This window comes from Mustela lutreola, chromosome 10 (assembly GCF_030435805.1).
Source record: "Mustela lutreola isolate mMusLut2 chromosome 10, mMusLut2.pri, whole genome shotgun sequence".
NCBI lineage: Eukaryota > Metazoa > Chordata > Mammalia > Carnivora > Mustelidae > Mustela > Mustela lutreola.
The window spans coordinates 23,395,479-23,416,568 of record NC_081299.1 but is presented as its reverse complement, the minus strand read 5'-3'; the positions used below and the strand labels follow the sequence as shown (position 1 = coordinate 23,416,568).

The following is a 21,090-nucleotide window of genomic DNA, read 5'->3' as shown; positions in this document are numbered from 1 at the left end:
AGGGGGAGGGGACCCGCAGGCTCACACCTGGAGCAGCCCCGTCACTCCGGAGCTGGGACGAGGGAGGGGAACTGTGAGCACGTGACTGTCCTCGCCCTGGTCGTTCTCTCTTGACAGCCGTTGGCTTAGGTGGCTCCGGAACTCCAACTGAAGCTGAAAAGGTTGTGCTCCGACTCGGGTAAGGACTTCCCAGTGGGCTTCCCTGCAGGGCTGAGAGGTTCCAGCGGAGAAGGGGAGATTGGAGGTGGCAGAGCTCGCAGTTTTGGAGCTAAGCTTGGGAACCGATGGTGAGCGCGTGGGCAGCAAAAATCTCTAAGAACCTCTCCAACCCCTGGGTAATAAAAACTGTCATGCACGCCCCCATCCCCCCGTCACAGTACCCCCCTAGGCTTGGGGCCGCCCCAAGCCGCCTCCATTCCCAGGAATGACTGGAATCTGGAGGATGGTTGAGGACCCTGCGGAGGCCTTGGTGGCTCATCGTCGGAGGAAATGGGGTGGGTGGGGTGGGTGTGGTGTGGGGGGCCATTTCCCTGCCCCATAACTCTTCTTTAGGTCTGCTCTGCCCAGGCTGTCCAGGCACCTTGTCAAGCGCTGTCCCCTCTATCAACCCCGAGGGTGTCCTGCTTGGCACCTGTCCCCCTCCAGGGCCCGAGGGCAAGAGCCCTGGCAGCTGGTGCCCCCCCCACGGAGCCCCCCTCTTCCTGCCCTGGGCATAAACCCTTCCTTTGCCCAGCCCAAACAATGGGGCTTCTGTCCCGCCAGCCCCGCCATCACCTTTTACCTCTTCGTTGCGCAACCTCCTCTTCTAGCAGGTTGGGACTCTAACAGCAGGGAGGATGAAAGAGGCACCTGGCCAGACTCCCCTGTCCCCAGGCCCGAGCCTCACATCCACCCCACGAAGCATCAGTCATGGGATTCCCTTTGCCCTCTCTCTGACCACCCCACACCCCTCCCTCAGTCTAGGGATGTCCTCAGCTGGCCAGCCCCTGGGGGTGGAGAGGAGACCAGGACAACGGGCATCTGTGACTGGGTTACCCCCTGCCAGGGGGCACTGGGCAGAAAGTCACCCTGCTGCAGGGCATGGTGATAGGGGCCAACCCCTATCTAGCGGGGACACCCCAGGAGCTGGCCCATCGGCTCCCTGCAGGGACCTGGGGGGAACAAGCCTAGTGGGAATCTGACGCTCAGAACAGACTTGCCGATCACCTATCAGAATGTGGGCTGCCTCCCTGCCACCACTGACTCCCCGTCTAACCACTCTTAGTCACCTGCTGCAGGTCTCGACATACTCCAAGTTGGGAAGTCCCTGGTTGTGTCTAACTTCCATTCATCCAGCTGCAAAGCGGGTGCCTCTGTTAGGGTTGATGACATATCCTCGGGGCAGGAGAAGGAAGGTGCTTTCAGAAGAGCCCATACTCAGAGCACCCACTTCTGTGGGTCAGTTTCAGCTGGGGGCTGGGGGCTGGTGTGTGGCCCTGGACCTCTGGGTCATCCTTTGTCCCAAATCACTCTCTGTGGACCACCCGTGCAGGTCTTTGTTGTGTGTGTGTTTTCGTGTGTGCGTGTGTCTGAGTTGTGTTTGTGGGGTGTTTCTGCTTGAGCGTGTCTGCCTATGTCTCTCTGTTTTGTGTGTGTCTGTCTGGACGTTGTCTCTGTATCGGTCATGCGTCTGGTTATTCTTTGCCAGTATCTGTGTCCTTGGTGGCTTCTGTGTCTGTATGTATAGCTGTGTGACTGTCATTGTCTGTGCCCACCTCTCTGCTAGGTGTCTGTCTCGCTGTCTGTGTAGCTGTGTAGGTGTCTGTTTGTGTCTGTTGGGGTTTGGGTTCTCTGCCCATTCCTGCCTCTCTGTGCACAGGAGGCAGAACACAGAGCAAAGGAAGACTGCAGAGCCAAGGGCATGGCTGGCGCGGGCAGGGGGGAGGTGGCGGGTGTCCCTTGTCATCACTGATTCTGGCGCTAAGCCCACCCCAGTGGAATCTCATGACTCACTGGGTTCCTTGGCCAAAGAGGAGAGGAAAGGGCAGGGCAGGGTGGGGGCAATAGCCCCACTTTCCTTTTCCATGGCCCCCCTCTTTCCTGCAGCCTCATTCTCTGTCTTATTCTTCTGCAAGGGCCTGGGTGGGGGGTTGCTGGCAGAGCAACGGGTGAGGAGTCATAGCAGGACCCTCTGAGCCCTTTTGCTGTCTGGGAGGCAGGTGGCCTGGGCTTGGTAGCAACTCTGTCCTCCCTCGCTTGTGATCCTGGGCAGACGCTCCCCCTCTCTGGGCCTTGGTTTCCCATCTGTACCCAGATGCTCCCGGCAGGCCCTTCCATGCTTTTCTCTTTCTACAAAGGGAGACGGAAACTAAAAAAGACAGTGACATGCCCAAGGTCACACAGCAGAGCAGAGGCCAGGCCTCCTCTCCTCTCCCCAGTCCAGGGCTTACCCCGCACCCCCACCACCACGGCCGCCACACAGCTGCTCCGGGGGTCACAGAATGGGCCATTCTCCTCGGGAGGCTGAGCAGGGCCTTCTGGGAAGACAAAGGCCGATTGTGCTCCGCTGAACCCAGGTCTGCAGCCAAAGGCCCACCACACGGGCCCTAGGGCTCAGTGGCTTGGGTCCCAAGTAACACTCCAGCTAAGGCCAAGGGTCCCTTGTGGCCCGATGCGGTCAGCCGGACGTGTCCAGAGCCGAGAGCGGTGAGGCCCGGGCAATCCAAGCGAGGCCTCGTGCCGTGCGTGGCAGGCCATGTCGTGATACGCTGGCCTTCCTGGGGCCCCTTGGACTGTGTGACAGAAAGCACCGCCCTCAGGGCTGTGTGCCAGGCAGAAGGCTGTGCTGCCGGAGCATGCTGGAGCGCTGGCGGAGAAGATTCCGGGCCACGTGGAAGTGTGTGGTACCATGCCGTGGCCTGCCTTCCAGGAGGATTTTCTCCTTCACCCAGTGGTCTGTCTTTCTTTCTTTCTTCCTTCCTTCCTTCCTTCCTTCCTTCCTTCCTTCCTTTGTTTCTTTCAAGATTATTTATTTGTTTATTTGGCAGAGAGAGACACAGAGAGAAATTGGGAACACAAGCATGGGGGAGCTGGAGAGGGAGAAGCAGGCTTCCTGCTGAGCAGGGAGCCCAAAGCAGGGATCGATCCCAGGACCCTGGGATCATGACCTGAGCCGAAGGCAGACGCTTAACCAACTGAGCCACCCAGGCGCCCTCAGTGGTGTTTCTTGGTCATTTACTCTGTAGCAGGTGCTCAACATGGAGCCCAACAGACATGCGCCCTTCTGTGGTGAGGTCTTCTGTCTGATGGGAAGATGGACACAAACAAGTGAACCAGCGTCTGCCTAAGTCATTCCGGAGTGAAGTGCTTCCTGCATACATACCCGGCATAGGACTCCGGAGTCACGTGGTGGAGGAGACGACAGGTGACCTGAAACCTGAAGACTGGAAGGAGCCCCGGGGTGGGGATGGGTGTCCCAGGAAGCCCAGGAGTGTGAGCGAGAGCTCTGAAGCCTGGCCCAGGTGGGTCTGTCGGGGACACAAGAGGAAGCCCAGCGAGCCTGGCTGGAGCGAGGAGCCTGCATTGTCTTCTGATCACCGGAGAGGGTTGCTGTGGGAGTGAAGTAACGTGATGATGCGAGCAAGAAACCCCTCGGGCCCCTCGGGTGAGAAGAGTGGACGGCGAGGCAGAAGTGGTGAGAGAGACTGGGCAGGAGGCAATGGTGGGACCAGGCGAGAGGTGCTGGGGCTTGAACGAGGCTGGTGGCCGTGGAGACCAGAGAAGTGGACCTGTTTGAGACCTATTCTGGCGGGGCAAGGCGGTGTTGATGGGACTTAGTGAAGCAGCAGCAGATGGGAGGGGTGGGAGACAGGAGGAATGGAGCGGGGCTTCTGGGCTTCTAGCCGGGTCAGGGATGGGGGTTGAGGATGGCCACAAATGTCTGCTCCTATGTTGAGAGTCGGAGGCTGCTCCCCTCCCCCCAAGTCTGAGCAGCCTCAGCATTTGGACCTATAGGCTACCCCGTGACTTATACTGTTTCCAGCTCTGACTGGATGAGAGGGAAGGGAAGGAGCCTGGGGACGCTCCCATATTAGAAGCCAGCCAGAGAGGAGGAATGGTACAGTGGACTGAGCAGGTGTGGCCAGGGCGGGAGGCGGAAAGCCAGGTAGGAGAGATCAGGCAGCCAGGAGGAGAGAGTGTTTCAAGACAGGGGGCAGGGGAGAGGTGACCCATGTGCAATGCTACCCAACTGTCGAATGAGCTGAGCACAGAGAAATGTCCACTAGGTTCGGCAACAGGGACTTTGGGCGACCTTGCTGAGAACAGTCGTAGTGGAGGAGGAGGCTGGAAGCTGGATTGGAATGGCACATGGGAGCCAGTGAATTGGAGAGAACAATCATAGGCAACTTTTCAGAAAGTTTTAATGCAAAGGGAAGCGGAGAACTGGAGTGTTGGCTGGAAGGAAATGCGAGGGCCACGGGAGGGTTCCATCCAACTTTGGAGGATACAAACCGAGTCTGCGCTGATGGCACTGACTGCTAGGAGGGAAGGACCTGGTGATACAGAGCAAAGGCACTACCCCAGAGCAAAGTCCCTGATAAAGTCAGGGGGTCGGCAGGGGGACCCAGAGTGCAAAGGACAGAGCTGGCTTTGAAAAGAGCAGGGACAGACAATGACTCTAGAGGCCGAACAGAAGGGGAGATGGGTTTGTAGATTTTGCTGTACAAAGACCAGGGAAGCTCCTCTGATGGTTTCCGTTTTTCCAGTGGAGTGGGAGCAGGTCACTGCCACAGCGAGAGAGGCACAGAGGACTGGGTGAGGACCACGGGTTAGGTGTGAAATCACGGTCACGACCAAGGCCACCGGAGAAACAGAGTGGGATTTTCAGCTGTACAGAGTGACTATTCAGAGTTACTGCCCATGAACTTGTGATGTCCCTGGCTTGCCAGTCTGTTCTCTGTCATACGTAGCAGGTGCCCAGCACAAGTCCTTCCCCCAAGTAATCCAAAGATCTCAACTGACAGTTGGGAAAGCCAAGACTCAGAAAGACTTTCTGGTTCCCCCACGCAGGTGCTGGGGGCTGAACAGGACCTCCAGCCCAAGCCTGCGCACACGCCTCTGCCCAGGCCAAATTTGTGCAAGGGCTAAGTTGACTTTCCTATCTGGTAGTGTTTGTGGATTTCAGGGGTCAGGGCAAGTGGGAAAATGCCGAACAGAGAAACGCAGCTCTCCCTTTTGTGTGATATTTCTGCATCACTGGTGTTGGGGCCAGTTGGGTATAAAAGGTCTCTGGGTGCTGCTTCCTTGCAAAGTCTGGGCGCTGAGCAGTGGCACCATTTGCCGTCTTCACCCACATCTACAGGGCTAGCTTCCTGCAAACACCGGGCCAGGAGTACTGGGATATTCAGGGTTAGCAGTTGCCCCCCCCCCCCACCATGTTAATTATCTCTCCTCCTTCAATTCTGCATCCCTTTCAGTAAAGAAGACTCCCCCTGGGGCGCATAGGAAGCTTGGTGAGATCATCAGTGAACATCTCTGAAGGCTGGTCCAAGCTTGGAATGCCTGTTTACAGAAACACGTCCGCAATTCACTTGATGTTTCCGGGAAGTCCTGATCTTCTCACCCGGGAATGTTAATAAAAGGGTCTTGAAAAGTACAAGAGGCTCTCCCATGGTTGCCAGCACATTTTAGACTTGGCCTTTCCATCCCCCAGCAGAAAATGATAAAAGCCCAACAGAGGGGTGAATTCCAATCCCGTAGGAAGAGTCACTGTTAAGAGCTGGGTCCCTAAGGGGAAATACTGTGATATGACCTTACTGGTCTTGATGGGCTGAATGAGGCCCCAAGAACGATATGTTTGTGTCCTAATCCCTGGGACCGACAAATGTTACTTTATTTGGAAGAAGAGTCCTTGTAGAAGCGATTATCTTGAAATGAGATCATCCTTGATATCGGGGTGGGCCCTGAATCCCCTGGTGAGAGTCCCTACAAAAAACACAGAGGGTCACAGAAGAGGAGGGAGGCCACGTGAGCGCAGGTGCAGCGATCGGGGTGATCTGACCAAGGAACCCCTGGGACCTCCAGAAGCTGGAGGAGGCCAGAAGCATTTTCTCCCCGATAGCCTCTAGAGGGAGAAAGCACTTGTGGAAACCTCCAGAATGGTCAGAAAATCAGTTTTTCTCATTTCCGAAGCTGGTGCAGCAGTCCTAGGAAACAAATACGGGTGCCTCCCATTTCAAGGATCTGCGGGGTCTGAGATCTGTGAGTCCCCTGGAATGTGCCAGATTCAGGGCTGGATGCAGATCGAACCAGAACAAAGCAGCTTATCTTGGCAGAAATAGCCCAGACTGGCTCAGATCAAGTCAACTCCCCTTGAAGTGGTTCAGACCCTCATCGGCGGCCCGGCCCGAGAGCCCGACACCGAGCTTCAGAGCCCAGACTCAGGAGCCAGAAACAAGAGGTTCAAACCCTGCCTCTGTCTCTCCGGAACCCTGAAACCTGAGGCCGGTGCCTTAAGCTCTCTGTGCCTCGGTTTCCCCCGGTTTAAAATGAGGACACAGTCTCTACCTATGGGGCAGAAGTGAGGATTCTATGACTTCATATATGGAAAGCACTTGGAGTCCACAATGCTGGAATGTCACCCGCACAAGATCAGGGGTTGATCTTATTAAACGAACTGGAACCCAAACAGCCATAAAGGAGTTCAGGATAGCTGAGGAGACACTGATGCACTGAAACCGACATAAAGTGAGTCAAATCGGTTAAAACTAGGTGGCGCTATTGTAAACCTGCTTAAACCTTTTGGGCGGACCGGTACCAGGTCACACTAATCCCTCGGGGCTAGAACAGGTCTGGATCCCGCACGCACGTGCTCACTCACCCAGCGGGTCTCTGCTATCTGTGTGTGTCAACTTGGACAGAAACCAACGGCCCCACGTGGCTCCAGGAGAAAGTGACATCCAGGCAGAGGGCTGTGGAAGGGATTCCACGCCTGAGATGGACCATGACATGGTCTCCGGTCAGAAACACAGTCAACATCTCCTCAAAGGAACACCTTTCTTAGGTCAGGTCAGGGCTCAACTATCACGAACCTATCTCACGCTAATTAGACAAGAGATGGATATGTTGCTCCAGGATCTTGGGGGATCTCCTGGAACTCAGGGACAAGAAGTGTAGCAGAAGCTCCTGGGGATCTGGAAGTTTGCCAGAATCCGAGACACCCCCCCCCCCCGGCTCTGGTGCAGGGAGGGTAAGCAAGTCCTTAAGGCCGACAGCTCAGTGAGCAAGCAGGATGAGGTGAGGGAGACCCTTGGGAGCTTGGGAATTTCAGCTGACACACCAAAAGTTAATGGTTATGTCGGTGCTCCCGCAGGTGTCCCAACACATGGGGGGATCCCTAGTCCCCCAGGAGCTCCCCGCAAACCCCTAGGCAGCACCAGTAATCCATGCTTGTCACCCTGTGCCTCCTGCTGGTGGGGGAGGATGAGGGGTTGAGGGTGGGGAGAGGCACCTGGGGAGCTGGGTGCTCTAAACTCACGGCTGGAGGGGCAGCAGCCCTTCAGCGACATTAACGGAAACAGAGAAGACAAGGAGAGGCCCAGGGAGAGTGCCCCTCATGTCGCCACATGGCTGCTGGGTCACAAATGGGCTCGGGCAGGGAGAGGCGTGGTGGTCAAGGGCCTGGGTGGGAGTCAGGGGCCCTCAGGACAGGGCCTGGCTCTGCCTCTGACATGCTCTGTGACCTTGAACGAGTTGCCAGTCCCATCTGGAGCCTCACTAACTCATTTCTGAAATGAGAAGGAGAGGGCTCGCTCCGTGGTCACGGAGGGCTCTCTGCTCCTACAAAGAGAGAGCCATCCAATACATTCCTCTCATCTGTGACTGCAGAAATCAGATCTCTGGCTCCGGATCCTGAGGCCTGTCATAGCAAAGGGGAGGAAATCCGGCCATAACCACACAGTACGCAGGTGGGAAGTGAAGGGCGTTATCATTTCTTCTCCATCTAACGTGTGCTCCATTAACTATGTCTGCAGGGAGGGGTCCTTCCTACATTCCAGCCAGCGTGGATGCCATGAGTACTGGCCTTGGGCTGGGCGCCTTCTAAGGGCTGGTCACTGGACTTGAATGATCTCATTGAACATTCCACCAACGTTCTGAACTATCATCCCCATTTCACAGTCAGGAAAACTGAGTTCCAGAGAGATGACTTGCTCAGCCACAGCTGTTTGATTGGTCGCTAGTTCTTCTGATGCACAAGGGAGAATGAGGAGGAAATGCCAGAGCTCGAGAGTTCCACAGAGGACGTTTCCCTGAATCAGCTTGTAGGGCCGAGGCGAGGGAGCAGCCTGAGGCCCAGAAAGAAGCTGGGAGGACAGTGCCCCATTGATTTATTTTAGATTTTTAAAAATTTTATTGATTTATTTTAGAGACAGCGAGAGAGGGAGAGAGAGAGAGAGAGAACATGAGCAGGGCAGAGGGGCTGAGGAAGAGGGAGAAGCAGGCTCCCTGCTGAACAGGGAACCTGATGCGGGGTGGGGCTCAATCCCAGGATCCCAATGCGGGGCTCAATCCCAGGACCCTGGATCATGACCTGAGCTGAAAGCAGAAGCTTAACCCACTGAGCCATCCAGGCGCCCTTCATTTTAGATTCTTGAAAGAGATTTATTTATTTTTTGGGGACTGGGTGGAGCAGAAGGAGAGGGAGAGAAAAATCTCAAGCAGACGCCCCACTGAGTGCAGAGCCCAACATGGGGGCTTGATCTCCTAACCCTGAGATCAGGACCTGAGCAGAAACCAAGAGTCAGACGCTGGAACCACCCAGGCACCCTGCCCTACATTGATTCATTTGAAAACTATTAGTTTTGACTTTTTTTCGTTCATTAATGTAGTTCAATGTTGAAAAATATATTTAAAAAGCATGGAGTAAAAAGTCTCACCGTGACCTGTGAGCCTCATTTGCCCTACTCTGATTCCTTGTTCCCACTCTCTACAGTCTCCCACTTTTTTGTTTGTTTGTTTGAAAACTATAGATCTTTTCTTTTTTAAAAAGAGTTTATTTATTTACTCATGAGAGATAGAAAGAGAGAGGGACACAGGCAGAGGGAGAAGCAGGCTCCCTACAGGGAGCCCAAGGTGGTACTCAATTCCAGGACCCTGGGATAATGACCTGAGCAGAAGGCAGACACTTAACCGACTGAGCCACCCAGGTTAGGCTCCCACTTTGTACTAACACCTCACAGACCTTTCCAAATCACTGCAAGTCTAAAACTAAGTATATATTCATAACACCGTTTTTACATAAAAGGCATTTTTTTTTAACTTGTCACGCAGCTTGGAGAATTCCATCAGCAAATAGTCTCCTGGTTCTTTCATAACACTGCACATGTACTACTGTAGAGACTGAAACAATTCATTTCACCAGTTCCCTCTTGATGGACATTTGTTTCTAGGGGTTTGTTTTTGTTTTTGGTGTAACAACAATGCTGCGATAATCCCATAGATACTTTGTTTCTTATGCAGGCATAGGTGCAGAATAATTCTCCCCAAATGGATTAGGGGCCTGTGGGCATTGTGTTAGTTTTCTATGGCTGCCTGACAAATTAAAGCAAACTGGGCAGCTTAAAACAACCCCTGTTTATTAGCTCACAGTCTGTTGGTCAGAAGTCCAGCCCAATGTGGTGGTGTGCTCTGCTCAGGGTAAAATCAAGTTGTTGGCAAGGCTTAGTTCTCATCTTCCGGAGGCTCTGTGGGAAAACCTGTTTCCAAGCTCGTTGCTGTCATTTGCAGAGAGTTTGGCTCCTGGTGGTCGTAGAACTAAGATCTCTGGGTTTCTTGGGGGCCCATCAGCTGGGGTCTCCCTCAGCTCCGAGTGACATCTACATTCTTCGCCATGTGGCTCCCCTACAAATGGCATGATAAATTCTTCTCAGGCTTCAAATCTCTGACTTCTTCTGAGACCAGCCAGGGAAAATTCGCTGCCTTTGAAGGGCTCCCCGATCTGGTCCAGCCCACTCAAAGTAATCTCTACCTCAAAATCAATAGATAGAAGACCTTACAATTGCAAAAATCTCTTTGCCATATAATGAAAGATAATTTTTGAGTTCCCATTTTCTTATAACCACAGGTTCCGCCAAGTAGCAAGAGATCACACAAAGGTGAAAGCCAATGAGAGTCACCTTAGAATTCTGCCTAACACAGATGTATTTGTAATTTTTATAGATATTGCCATTTTGTCCCCCACAGGGGTTGTGCCGAGAGATCTCCCCTCCCCCAGCGATGATGAGCTTGCCTTCTTTTCCAGTGTCACCTAAAGGATGTTATCCAACTTTCAGCTTTCTGCCAGTTTGATAGGTGAAAAATGGAACCCACGTGCATTTTAAATTTGTGGTTATCTTCTTATGAATAAGATTGATGTTTTCTTCAAAAGCTTGAAAGCCATTGATAGTTCTTTTTCAGTAGAGCTTCTGGTTTTGAGTCCTAGAGAGGTCTTTCTAACTGTAAAGTCAATCAAAAACCCTCCTATGTTTTCTTCTGATGCTTTTATGGTTTCACTTTTTGATCCACCGCTTCTTGGAACTGGCAGTTTTTCTCGTCATTTCCTCAGCAGCAAGTACAAAGCTGGACCCCAAAGGGCGTGGGGATTGGGGTGGAGAAAGGAATGGCAATGTTGGAGCTTTCTAAGAGCTGGGCTCAGTCGGCTGGGCCAGAAATCCCAGCCAGCCCCTCCCACTTCCCTTCCTCCTCCTAGGGTTGACACAGAGGATCCAGAGTTAAAGGGGACCCAGCCCTGCCTGGAGACCTTCCAGTCTGGAGAGTGAGACAAGCACCTGGCCATGAAAGAATCCAGATACAGGAGGCTAAGGGCAGGGGAGGAGGGGGTGGGATTCTGATGGGGGGGGGGGCGGTATTTCGAATGCTCCAGGAAATAATTGGCCTCTGAGTATAACCTTCAGAAGGAGGGGAAATGTAATGGTGGTGATGGGGGAGGCGCCCAGCAGGAGCAATGGGAAATGGGAAAATCTGCCAGAAGTACAGGCTGGAGAGAAGGATTTAGTGAACCATGAGGTCCTCAAGGGTAAGGACAGGGTATGACTTATCTCCGTGCATCAGCCAGAGTTTGATAAATGAAATGAAGCAGAAGGGACACGGGTCTTTGAATCCCACACTTAATCATTTTCCCTTTACTCCAACAGTGAGAAGCCAAGACCTCCAAGAAGAAGCCCTTGGCTCTGCCCGTCACTCAGCTCGGAACCGGGGCAATCTGTGCACACCACTGCCCCCTGGTGGCCTATCTGAGAATTCTCCATGACTAGCCTCAGGTGTCCAGTGGAGGCAGAGGGAATCCGGGAACTGAAGGTGGGGAGGAAGTTGAGTGGCATCGCAGAGGTCTCAAAACCCATGAAATCCTGGTCTGAGAATGTCTGAGTCCAACAGGCCCTCAGAGGCCATGTGGCCTGAGCTCTTCATGATGTACGGGGAAATCAAATCTCAGTAAGGGTGCTGCCAGGGGGTAGAGATCACCGGACTTGGTGTAAAATTCAAAAAGCCCAGGAAATCCCAAGTAGGATAAATTCTTTTTTTTTTTTTTTTAAGATTTTATTTATTTGCCAGAGAGAGAGAGAAAGGGAGCGAGTGAGCACAGGCAGGCAGAATGGCAGCAGAGGCAGAGGGAGAAGCAGGCTCCCTGCCGAGCAAGGAGCCCGATGTGGGACTCCATCCCAAGACGCTGGGATCATGACCTGAGCTGAAGGCAGCCGCTGGACCGACTAAGCCACCCAGGCGTCCCACCAAGCAGGATAAACTCTTAAAAAATTACACCTAGAAAGGCTATTTACTGTACGATTCCAACTCTTTGACATTCTGCAAAGACAAAACCGCAAAGACAGTGAAATGATCAGTGGTTGCCAGGGGCTGGCGGGGGTGGGGGTGGGGACGGGGGAGGATGTGTGGGCGGAACACAGGGAATTTTTAGGGCAGTGAAATTATTTTGTATGATACTATAATGTTGTATACACATCATTATACAGTTGTCAAAACTCACAACATGGATAATACAGAGGAAACCCTAATGTAAACAATGGACTTCGGTTGATAATGATGTGTCAGTGTTGATTCATTGTTACAAATGCACTACACCCAAGAGGGATGTTAATGGCAGAGGAGGCTGTGTGTGGTGGCAGAAGGAAGCGACGCGTAGGAAATCTCTGTGTCTTTCATTTAATTTTGCTATGAACCTAAAACTGCTCTTTAAAAAAATCTATTAATTCAAAAACATTTTTACACCCCACATATTATGGTAAAGTAGCAGGATGCCAAAGATAAAGATAAAATCTAATAAGCTGCCAAGAAAAAAAAAAAAAAAAGAGAGAGAGACTGTCTTCAAAGGATCAAGGTAGACTGAGAGCTAACTTCTTGAGATCAATAGTGGAAGAGAGAAGACAGCAGGAGGACCATCTTCAATCTATGAAAAGAAAACAGCAACCAGTCTAGGATTCCATACCTAAGGAAAATCATGTTATGAATGAAGATGAAATCAAGACATTTTCAGACAAAGAGAAACTGAAAAATTATGCCACCAGCAGGCTTTGGCTTGCAAGAAAGAAATGAAGCATGCAAGAAAGAATGAAGAGTAATGAAAGGGTAAATCTGTAGCAGATCTAAATGAACCATGTTTATATAAAACAATGATAATGTCTAGTGGTGTTTAAAACAGAAAACCTTATGGAATTAAAATACTTGAGGGGCACCTGGGTGGCTCAGTCTGTTAAGCGTCCACCTTTCACTCAGGTCATGATCCCAGAGTCCTGGAATGGAGCCCAGCGTTTGGTTCCTTGCAGTGGGAGTCTGCCTCTCTCTCTCTCCCTCTGTCCTCCCCCTACTCATGGCGTGTTCTCTCTCTCTCTCAAATAAATAAAAATCTTTTTTAAAAATAATTAAAATACATGACAAAAATGATAAGTCAGGAGGTGGGTAAGTGTAATTATATTTTTAAAAGTGTAATTATATTACTTTGTCTTGGAGTAAATGTGTTGATTAACTTTAGACTTGAATGGGTGAACTGTATAGCTTATAACCTCTAAGATAACCAGTAAAACAATAAAAACAGTGTAATTTCCAAATTAGTTAAAGGAAGCAAAGTATCTTCTGGGTTAGGTCTATTAATGAAATACACATATATATTAATATCAGACAAAGTAAGTTAAAGAGAAGAACTGTCAGGAGTAGAGAGGACAGGTATATAATGATAAATGAATCAAGTCATCAGGAATATATGTCGAATTATATATACACCTACAAATCAATATGAAAAATACAACCTCATCAAATGATGGTGGCAAAGGCACTTTACAAACAAGGGAAACTAAATGACCAGTAAACATATGCAAAAGTGCTCAACCTCACTAGTAATGCAAATTAAGACTACAATAAGATGTCACTACACATTCATCATATCAGGATAATTTACAATTTGAACAATGTCATTTATTGGCGATTACTAGACATACAAACAGGCGGGAAAGCATGACTGGTAATGAAGAGAAAAAATAGACAACAGCATCTGAACCACAATGATCCCCATATTGGAGTTAATAGACAAGAACTTTAAAATATTGATCATATGTTAAAGAACATGAAAGATTGACAAAGTGGATAAAAAATAGAGATTGTCAATAAAGAAGTGGAAGCTATCTTTAAAAATAATTAAATATTCTAAAACTGAGAAATAGAACCCCTGAAATTAAGAGCTTACTGGATATGCTTAACAGAAGACAGAGTACAGCAAGACAAAATGTGAGATTCACAAACTTGAAGACAGTTCAACAGAAAATACCCATGCCAAAACACAAGGGGACAAAAAAGCAGGAACAAAGTATGAGAGATACACAGGACATAGAAGGTCTACCATTTGTGTGACTGGAATCTTAGAAGGGGAGAAAAGAGAACTGGGACAGAAGCAATATTTGAAGAGATGTAACTTATAATTTTCCAAAAATGTTGAAAGATATCAACCCACAAATTCAAGAAACCTAGTGAAACCTGAGCAGGATAAAGACAAAGAAAACCACACTTAGACGTATCATTGTTAAGAGCTGAAAACGGAGGCAAAGAGAAAATCTTAAAAACTAAGTAAAAGAGGGCACAAAAATAGGATTGAGGTACATTTCAACAGAAACTATGAATTCAGAAGATAATGTCATGACATTTTTAAAGTTCAGGAGGGAAAAAATATCTGCTAATCTAGAATTCTATATCAGGAGTAAGGGAAAATCCTTGAAGAATTAAGATGAAATGAGGACATTTTTGTACACAGAAAAGGCTGGAAAATGCATTATTGGCAGGTCTGTACTACAAGAAATATTCAAGGAAATTCTTCAGACTGGGGTGCAATGATCTCAGATGAAAGCACAGATCTTCAGGAGTAATAAAGGGCACTGGAAAAAACTGTGGGTAAATCTAAAATAATTGGCTGTAAAACAATAATGGAATTGTCCTATCAGGTTAATAACATACGTAGAAGTGAAATGTACAATAACAGCACAAGGAGCAGAGGGCTGCAATAGAGTTGAAATTGATGTGTTAAATGTGCAGAGATCCCGAGACTTCAACTCCCAGAAATTCTAATTCAGTGTGTCTGAATTTGAGGCTCCCCAAACCATCACATTTAAGAAACTCCCAGATGTCTTTTTTTTTTAAGATTTTATTTATTTATTTATTTGACAGAGATCACAAGTAGGCAGAGAGGCAGGCAGAGAGAGAGGAAGGGAAGCAGGCTCCCCGCTGAGCAGAGAACCCGATGCGGCACTCGATCCCAGGACTCTGGATCATGACCTGAGCAGAAGGCAGAGACTTTAACGCACTGAGCCCCCCAGGCGCCCCCCAGATGTCTTTCTATGGTCATTCCTGGATGCATTTTAGGAAACACTGGTGAAGGTGCTGGGGAGTCAGGGATGGATTTTAAAAAGTAATGACAGGCCTTTTTCACTTTAGAAAGATCCTTCTGGGGACTGGAGAGGGTGAGTAAGAGGAGCCTGGGGCTGACCCACAAGGGCAGAGAGATGACACAGGTCTGGCCATTGGAGCAGTGGCCTTGGGATGGGATGGCGTGCAGAGACAAGAGATGTTAGAACTTCAAAAAGCCTTCCCAAATTCTCAACAGACAAGAATCTTTCGGATTTGAGTATGAGATACCAGAATCCCAGGAAAATTTCAGAAATTCCTTAAATCATCCATTATGCCGTATTTCCCCCAACACTTTATGTGTTTTGAAAAATAATGATTGACCATAATAATAATCAGTGAACATTTTTCTGTAAGAGGGTTATACCAAACATTTCAGAGTTTTTTTTGTTAAAAACAATGTGTTTAAACAGTTTAAACTATGCGTTTATTATTATAATGAACCAACATAGTAAGACAAGACGTTATATTTCAATAACACGCAAAAACAATCTCCACCCTATACAGACATTTGACAATAAAACACCTTAAAAAGGGTAATGTTAGCACAGAGAAAATACCAAATAAAAGTTGTTTAAAAAGTGGAATGATACTATCATGAGTATTTACTCTTTAAAAGTATAAATGAAAATTTAGAACATGTAAAATATTAGTTGCCCTTGGGCTTTGATTTTATGATAAATATTTCAGAAGCAGAGAGGTTTATTTCATTTTGCACTGATGCTGGTTGAATTCAGTCTGTGTCCTAACATACAGCTTCAAGTTGGGTATTAGGGAATGCATTATTTCATACAACTTACCTTTATTTTTAATTACCATCTTTTAATGATGGAATATTTTGCTTGACAAAGAACTATAACCTGTAAGAAATATTCAAACTTCTGGAGAATGTCAGCTAACACAACTGGGTTAGTGTTCCAGTAGCATGTTAAAATTACCACTTTAGGGACCTATTTTGCTTCCAAAAATTTATTATTCCTTAGAACACCACTCATAGGATCAGAAGAAGGCATGCTCATACTATGTATACAAACTTGTAAATATTCATTTTATTTTTTAAATTAAATTTATTTATTTATTTATTTATTTGAGAGAGGGAGTGAGCCGAGAGGGAGAGTGAGAGGGAGAAGCAGACTCCCCGCTGAACAGAGAGCCCGATGTGGGACTCGATCTCAGGACCCTGAGATCGTGATCTGAGCCCAAGGCAGACGCTTAACTGACTGAACCACTCAGTGTCTGTAAATATCCATTTTAAACACGTTTAAAAACTTAGCCACTTAAAAAAAAAAAAAAAAAAACTTAGCTACTTAAAAAAAAAACTTAGCCACTTAACACATTTGCAAGAGTGGCTCACTATTAGCTGCAGACAGGGTCACAAATACACTTATCACTCAGCAGCTGCTACAAACAAGCCTGAATACACTTCCACTGTCTCTCTCCTGCATGCTCCTGTCCCGGTTCCCAGAAATGTCTGTTTTGACCTTTGTTTCCACACGCCAGTATTTCCTGCTCTAGCTTTGGACAGGTCAGTGAGTTCCTTCGAATCAGAAAGCTCTTGTTGTTGAAGGGTAAGTAAGCTTTGATTGTCACAGGAGAATAATCCTAGCTTTTCCTGCCCCTGGAGGGACATAAGCCAAGAGAGGAGGAGCTCCAGGGACGGAGTGGTCAGCTGTGTAAGGGGGTGCTGCGAGGGGCTGTGGACTCACAGAGAGCAGGTCAATGGCATGACCCTCCTGCCAACGTTCGGCTCTGACTGCTGCACCTCTCAGGGGCTGGCTGGGCGACGTGGGGCTCTACTGGATCTGAAAGCTGCCCAAATATCACAGAGATTTGGGGCCCTTGTGTGCTGTTCCCCTCTTCCTTCAGGATCTCTACGGACACTCCCAGCCATCAGGTCTCTCCTCAAATATCATGTCCTGTCCAACCTCTCCAGCCACTCTTTCTATTAAGTTCTTCACAGCACCCATCACAGCTTCTCCTTTGTTTGTTTATTGTTTAGTATCTGCCTCCCTCCACCCCGGCGGCAGATGACAGTTCTATGAGAGCAATGTTTTCTCCTGCCTTATCTCCTGCTGACTCCCAGTGCCTAAACACCGTCTTCCATGAACTTAATGAAGGAGCACCTGAGCGGATAGAGTACGCATGTGCAGATGGAATTTTAAAGTCACCTCTCTTGACTTCCGTTTTCTCAGGAGGAGCGGTGGGGAGGTTTGGGGGTGAGAACTCCTACCTGATCCTTTCAACAAGGTGTTGGTGGACCCAGACAGTGAATCCCTAGTGGGCTAAGCATATACCAGGCAAGGCTTAGTCTATGTGCAATGCTGCCAGTGACCAGTGGGGGGCAGCAAGTCACTACAGTTGAACAGGACAACACCTGGGAGACAGAGCGTGGAACACCTGAGGTTTAACACCCCCCCCCCCCCACCACCACCTGTCAACCTTGCTTATTTTCACCCTTTGGGATGCAAGACTTTCTTAAACTTCCTTAAACATAGCATGCGCACCCCTTGCCGCCCCGAAGGGAGAACACCGACCCAGTGTGTGGATCCCAATACCAGCTCTGTCGCTCTTTCCTGGTGCCCCTGATTTGTCCGCTTCTCTAAAGTGGGCGTCATTGTGAGCTCACGGAGTCATTCTGAGTCTCACAGCACATATGGCTGTGGAAGGACAGTATGTGGGGTCACGAAAGGGCTTTGAGGACTGCAGGAGCTTTGGGGGAGCCTGCTGGAGCCTGGACCTGCAGAGACCCCCACGAGCTCCTCACTCGCCAGCTCATCTGAGTCCACGCAGCTGGACGTGGCTGAAGACCAGACACGCCACACATCGGCCTCGCTCTAGAGTGACTCCCGCAAACCTTGGGTGGGCCCCCGTGCTGGCGATCGGACCCCATTTCACTGGCCCACTCACCCTCCCGCTCTTCTGACTTCCCCATCTCTGCCCCTCTCCTCAAAACACCAAGGCCCCCATCCTTGCAGGACTGACCTTATTTCTTTTTTCACTGAGAAAAGAGAACCCACCAGAAGAGAGCTCCACTTTCTCCCAAGGACCTGCCCGGCCTCCCTCAGTCCCCCAGGGTACGCTGTCTGAGCTTCCACCCACCCGAGGTTGGAGGTTCAAGGTTCGAGGTTTGGCTCTTGAAACGGTCTTCTCTCCTCCGCATCTTTTTTTTTTTTTTTTAAAGATTTTATTTATTTATTTGACAGAGAGAAACCACAAGTACACTGAGAGGCAGGCAGAGAGAGAGAGAAGGAAGCAGGGTCCCCGCTGAGCCGAGAGCCCGACGTGAGACTCGATCCCAGGACCCCGAGATCATGACCTGAGCCGAAGGCAGCGGCCTAACCCACTGAGCCACCCAGGCGCCCCTCTCCTCCGCATCTTAATTAGCTTCCCTGCTAGCTAGCGGACATCCCCAGGAGACTCCGAACAAGCTGTAATAGTTCTTGTCTTAAAATAAACCTCCTGACCCGGCCTGGCCGGCTCTTCTTCCAGCTACTTTCCCATTTCCTGCCACTGCTGAGTCAGATGCAGCTCCCTGGAGTCCGGGCCGCACCCTCCCTCTCTGGACCCCACTTCCACCAACCTCCCCCTTCCCGTGCACCAAGCCTCTGGTGATCACCAGTGACCTCCCCATCCCAATCCCACCCTTGGCCCTCACCTCACCCCCTCTGGGTGGTATTTGACACTCGGGCATTGCCTCTTGGAAATGCTTCTTCCCTTGTTCTCTGTGCCTCGTGTCTTCTCCCGCCACGCTCGCTCCCTGGTTGGCCCGGGAGGTCCCAGGATGTAAAGTCCTCAAGGTGCCGATGCTGCCATGTTCGTATCCCCCGTGCTGAGCCCTGGCCCTGAACGCAGGGCTTGTGTGTTGACTCCATTTGGAGGAGGAATGGACCACTCCAGCCTGATGGGTCAAAGCCGAGCTCTCCATTTTCACGCCTCCTGGTCTGCTTCTCCTCCACAGCATCCCTGGCCGCTGGGGCCAAAAGCGCTGGGGTCATGCTTGACTCCTCTCCCTGCCCCAGGTACCTGGTGGTCCCTCAACAGATCCTCTTAACTCAACCTGTCCACCCTGCCCTGAACTGACCACTTCTCACCACTCACCACCTGACCGCCCATCCCTTCCCCAGAGTGGCAGGAGCCTCCGAGGATTGTCCTGCATTCCCGCCGCACAGACCTGTGCAAACCCTCCAGGGCCTCCCCTCCAGCTCACAACAAAGTCAAAGCCCTACCTTACCATGAAGCCTGACAAATCACCACCCCACCCCCCAGCCCACCCCTGCCTCCTCTCTGGGCACCTCCCCTCACTCCCTCTGCTTGCCCACATGCGGCCCCCTGAACTTTTTTTTTTTTTTTTTTTTTTAAACAGTCTCCATCCCTGGCATTGAACTTGTGCTTTGTTACGCCTGGGACTCTGACCCAGCCACCACATGGCGTCTCAATCTCTGCCTTGAGGTCTCTGCCCCCCTGCTCCCCTGCATACTGGCTGCCGCTGGTCCTTCTGCCTAAAATTGCCTTGCTTTCTTTATCCACTACCCTCTGGCTCTGCTCTATCTTTCCTCACAGAACATACTTTGTTACATAGGCATGTGCTTGTTTATGCTGCCTCTTATCCCCACTGGAAGGGGAGCTCCATGAGCCTGGGTTTCCAGCGCGTGTTACCTGTGTCTAGAACAGTGCCGGGCACACACTAGGCCCTCAGATTTCTGCTGAGTGAATGGGTAGATGGGTGGATGGATGCGGGGGTGGAGGGGGGCAGGGAGCAGCGGGTAGGGAGAGACGAACGGATGGGTAACCACAACTACAGCGTCAGAGGGCAAAACACAAAACACAACTCATACCCACATCTCCTGCATCTGAATAAAACTTTTCATTTTCCCTAAAGCCAACTTAACTTTGTGCTTCCAGATGCTTTGGGGGATGGGGCGGTTGGGGTGGATGTTTCTATCCCCAGTTTTCAGGCACTGGGAGGAGATGAGTTGGGAACAGGCCGAAGGCTGTCTAAGCCTCTGGCTTCCTGGGGTGGTCCCAGAGCCCATCGCTTCTCACATGTATCTGGGGGACAATTCCCCGGAGTCCAGGGGTGCTGTGAGATTCATCTGGTACTGGCCAAGCTGAGGAAGCAGCCGCAAGAGGGGTGGGGCTGACTCTGGCGGACGGGGAGGACCCTCGCAGAGGCCGGGGACCAGCGAACCGTCTCCTTGGGAGAAGCTTAACAAGGACATAGGAGGCGGGGGGAGGCTTTGGTCTCTAGGCCCTCACTTGCCGGAGGAATGTGGGTACCACGTGTCCCCACCCTCGCCTCTGCCAACCTCCTTCCTTGTAGGACTCCTTTTCCTTTTGAGCTCAGAGCTCCCCAAATACTGTTTTTTGTTTGTTTGTTTGTTTGTTTTGTTTTTAAAGATTTTATTTATTTGACAGAGATCAGAAGTAGGCAGAGAGAGAGGAGTAAGCACGCCCCCTGCTGAACAGAGAGCCTGATGCGGGGCTCAATCCCAGGACCCTAGGAGCATGACCTGAGCCCAAGGCAGAGGCTTTAACCCACTGAGCCACCCAGGCGCTCCCCAAATACTGTTTTTAAAGCTCGAGCGTGCCTAGAGGACACGCAGTGCTGTCCGCCCTGCCTTGGAGCTGGTTGTTTTCACACATCGTCCTTCCAACCTCCCAGCCTGGGGGCTTCTAGCCATGGCCAGGTCTGCGCCCTACAGTGCTGGCCCATTAGCTGTGTGGTCAGAGGCTATGCCTGCTTCCTGAGGACCCCCAGACTCTGGGGCGGTGTGGGGGGCCGAGCTCTGAGTGGGCCAGCCTGGGACCAGCGGCAGCCAGAGGCAGGGCCCCGGACACGAACTGACCTTGCGTGAGGGTTTGCATTATTGGACATACTCCTCTCAACAACCCTGTGAGGGGGGTACTATGATCCGAGGGGAAACTGAGGCACTGACACCCCTGCTGGTATGTGCTGGAGCCTGGACTCACTCCAGGCCTGTCTGACCCAGTGTTCTCACCATGAGCACGGGGGCCGTAGCTCACGCAGACCTTCCTGCATTGGCACAGGGGTGACTAACTGAATGAAAAGAATGTCCTGGTCGGCACAGGTCGCCTCACGTCCAGGACATGGTCTTCGGGGGGGGGGGGGGCTACTTGCTGTCAGGGCACAGG

The 21,090-nt window shown here is 50.4% G+C and overlaps 1 protein-coding gene across 4 annotated transcripts; it reads left to right on the top strand.

The window, feature by feature from the left end:
- The first annotated feature begins 33 nt into the window (after window positions 1-33).
- Window positions 34-11,882, top strand: LOC131809276 (uncharacterized). 4 transcript variants are annotated; one of them, XR_009345102.1, is made up of 3 exons: window positions 34-287; window positions 3,225-3,673; window positions 5,457-5,638. XR_009345102.1 is itself a non-coding variant. In XM_059136181.1 (2 exons), exon 1 carries the CDS (start codon window positions 1,215-1,217, stop codon window positions 2,172-2,174), a length of 960 nt encoding a protein of 319 aa, XP_058992164.1. In that variant the 5' UTR covers window positions 101-1,214; the 3' UTR covers window positions 2,175-3,673; window positions 11,172-11,882. The 4 variants fall into 4 exon arrangements, 2 of the variants coding, with proteins under 2 accessions (XP_058992164.1, XP_058992163.1); XR_009345103.1 differs by having other exon boundaries at window positions 101-287; window positions 3,027-3,673; XM_059136181.1 differs by lacking the exon at window positions 5,457-5,638 and adding an exon at window positions 11,172-11,882 and having other exon boundaries at window positions 101-3,673.
- Window positions 11,883-21,090: the final 9,208 nt, after the last annotated feature.

What these genes read in the sequence shown, in the direction of transcription:
- LOC131809276 (XM_059136181.1), top strand. Translation starts at nt 1,215, where the DNA reads ATGTGGGCTGCCTCCCTGCCACCACTGACTCCCCGTCTAACCACTCTT.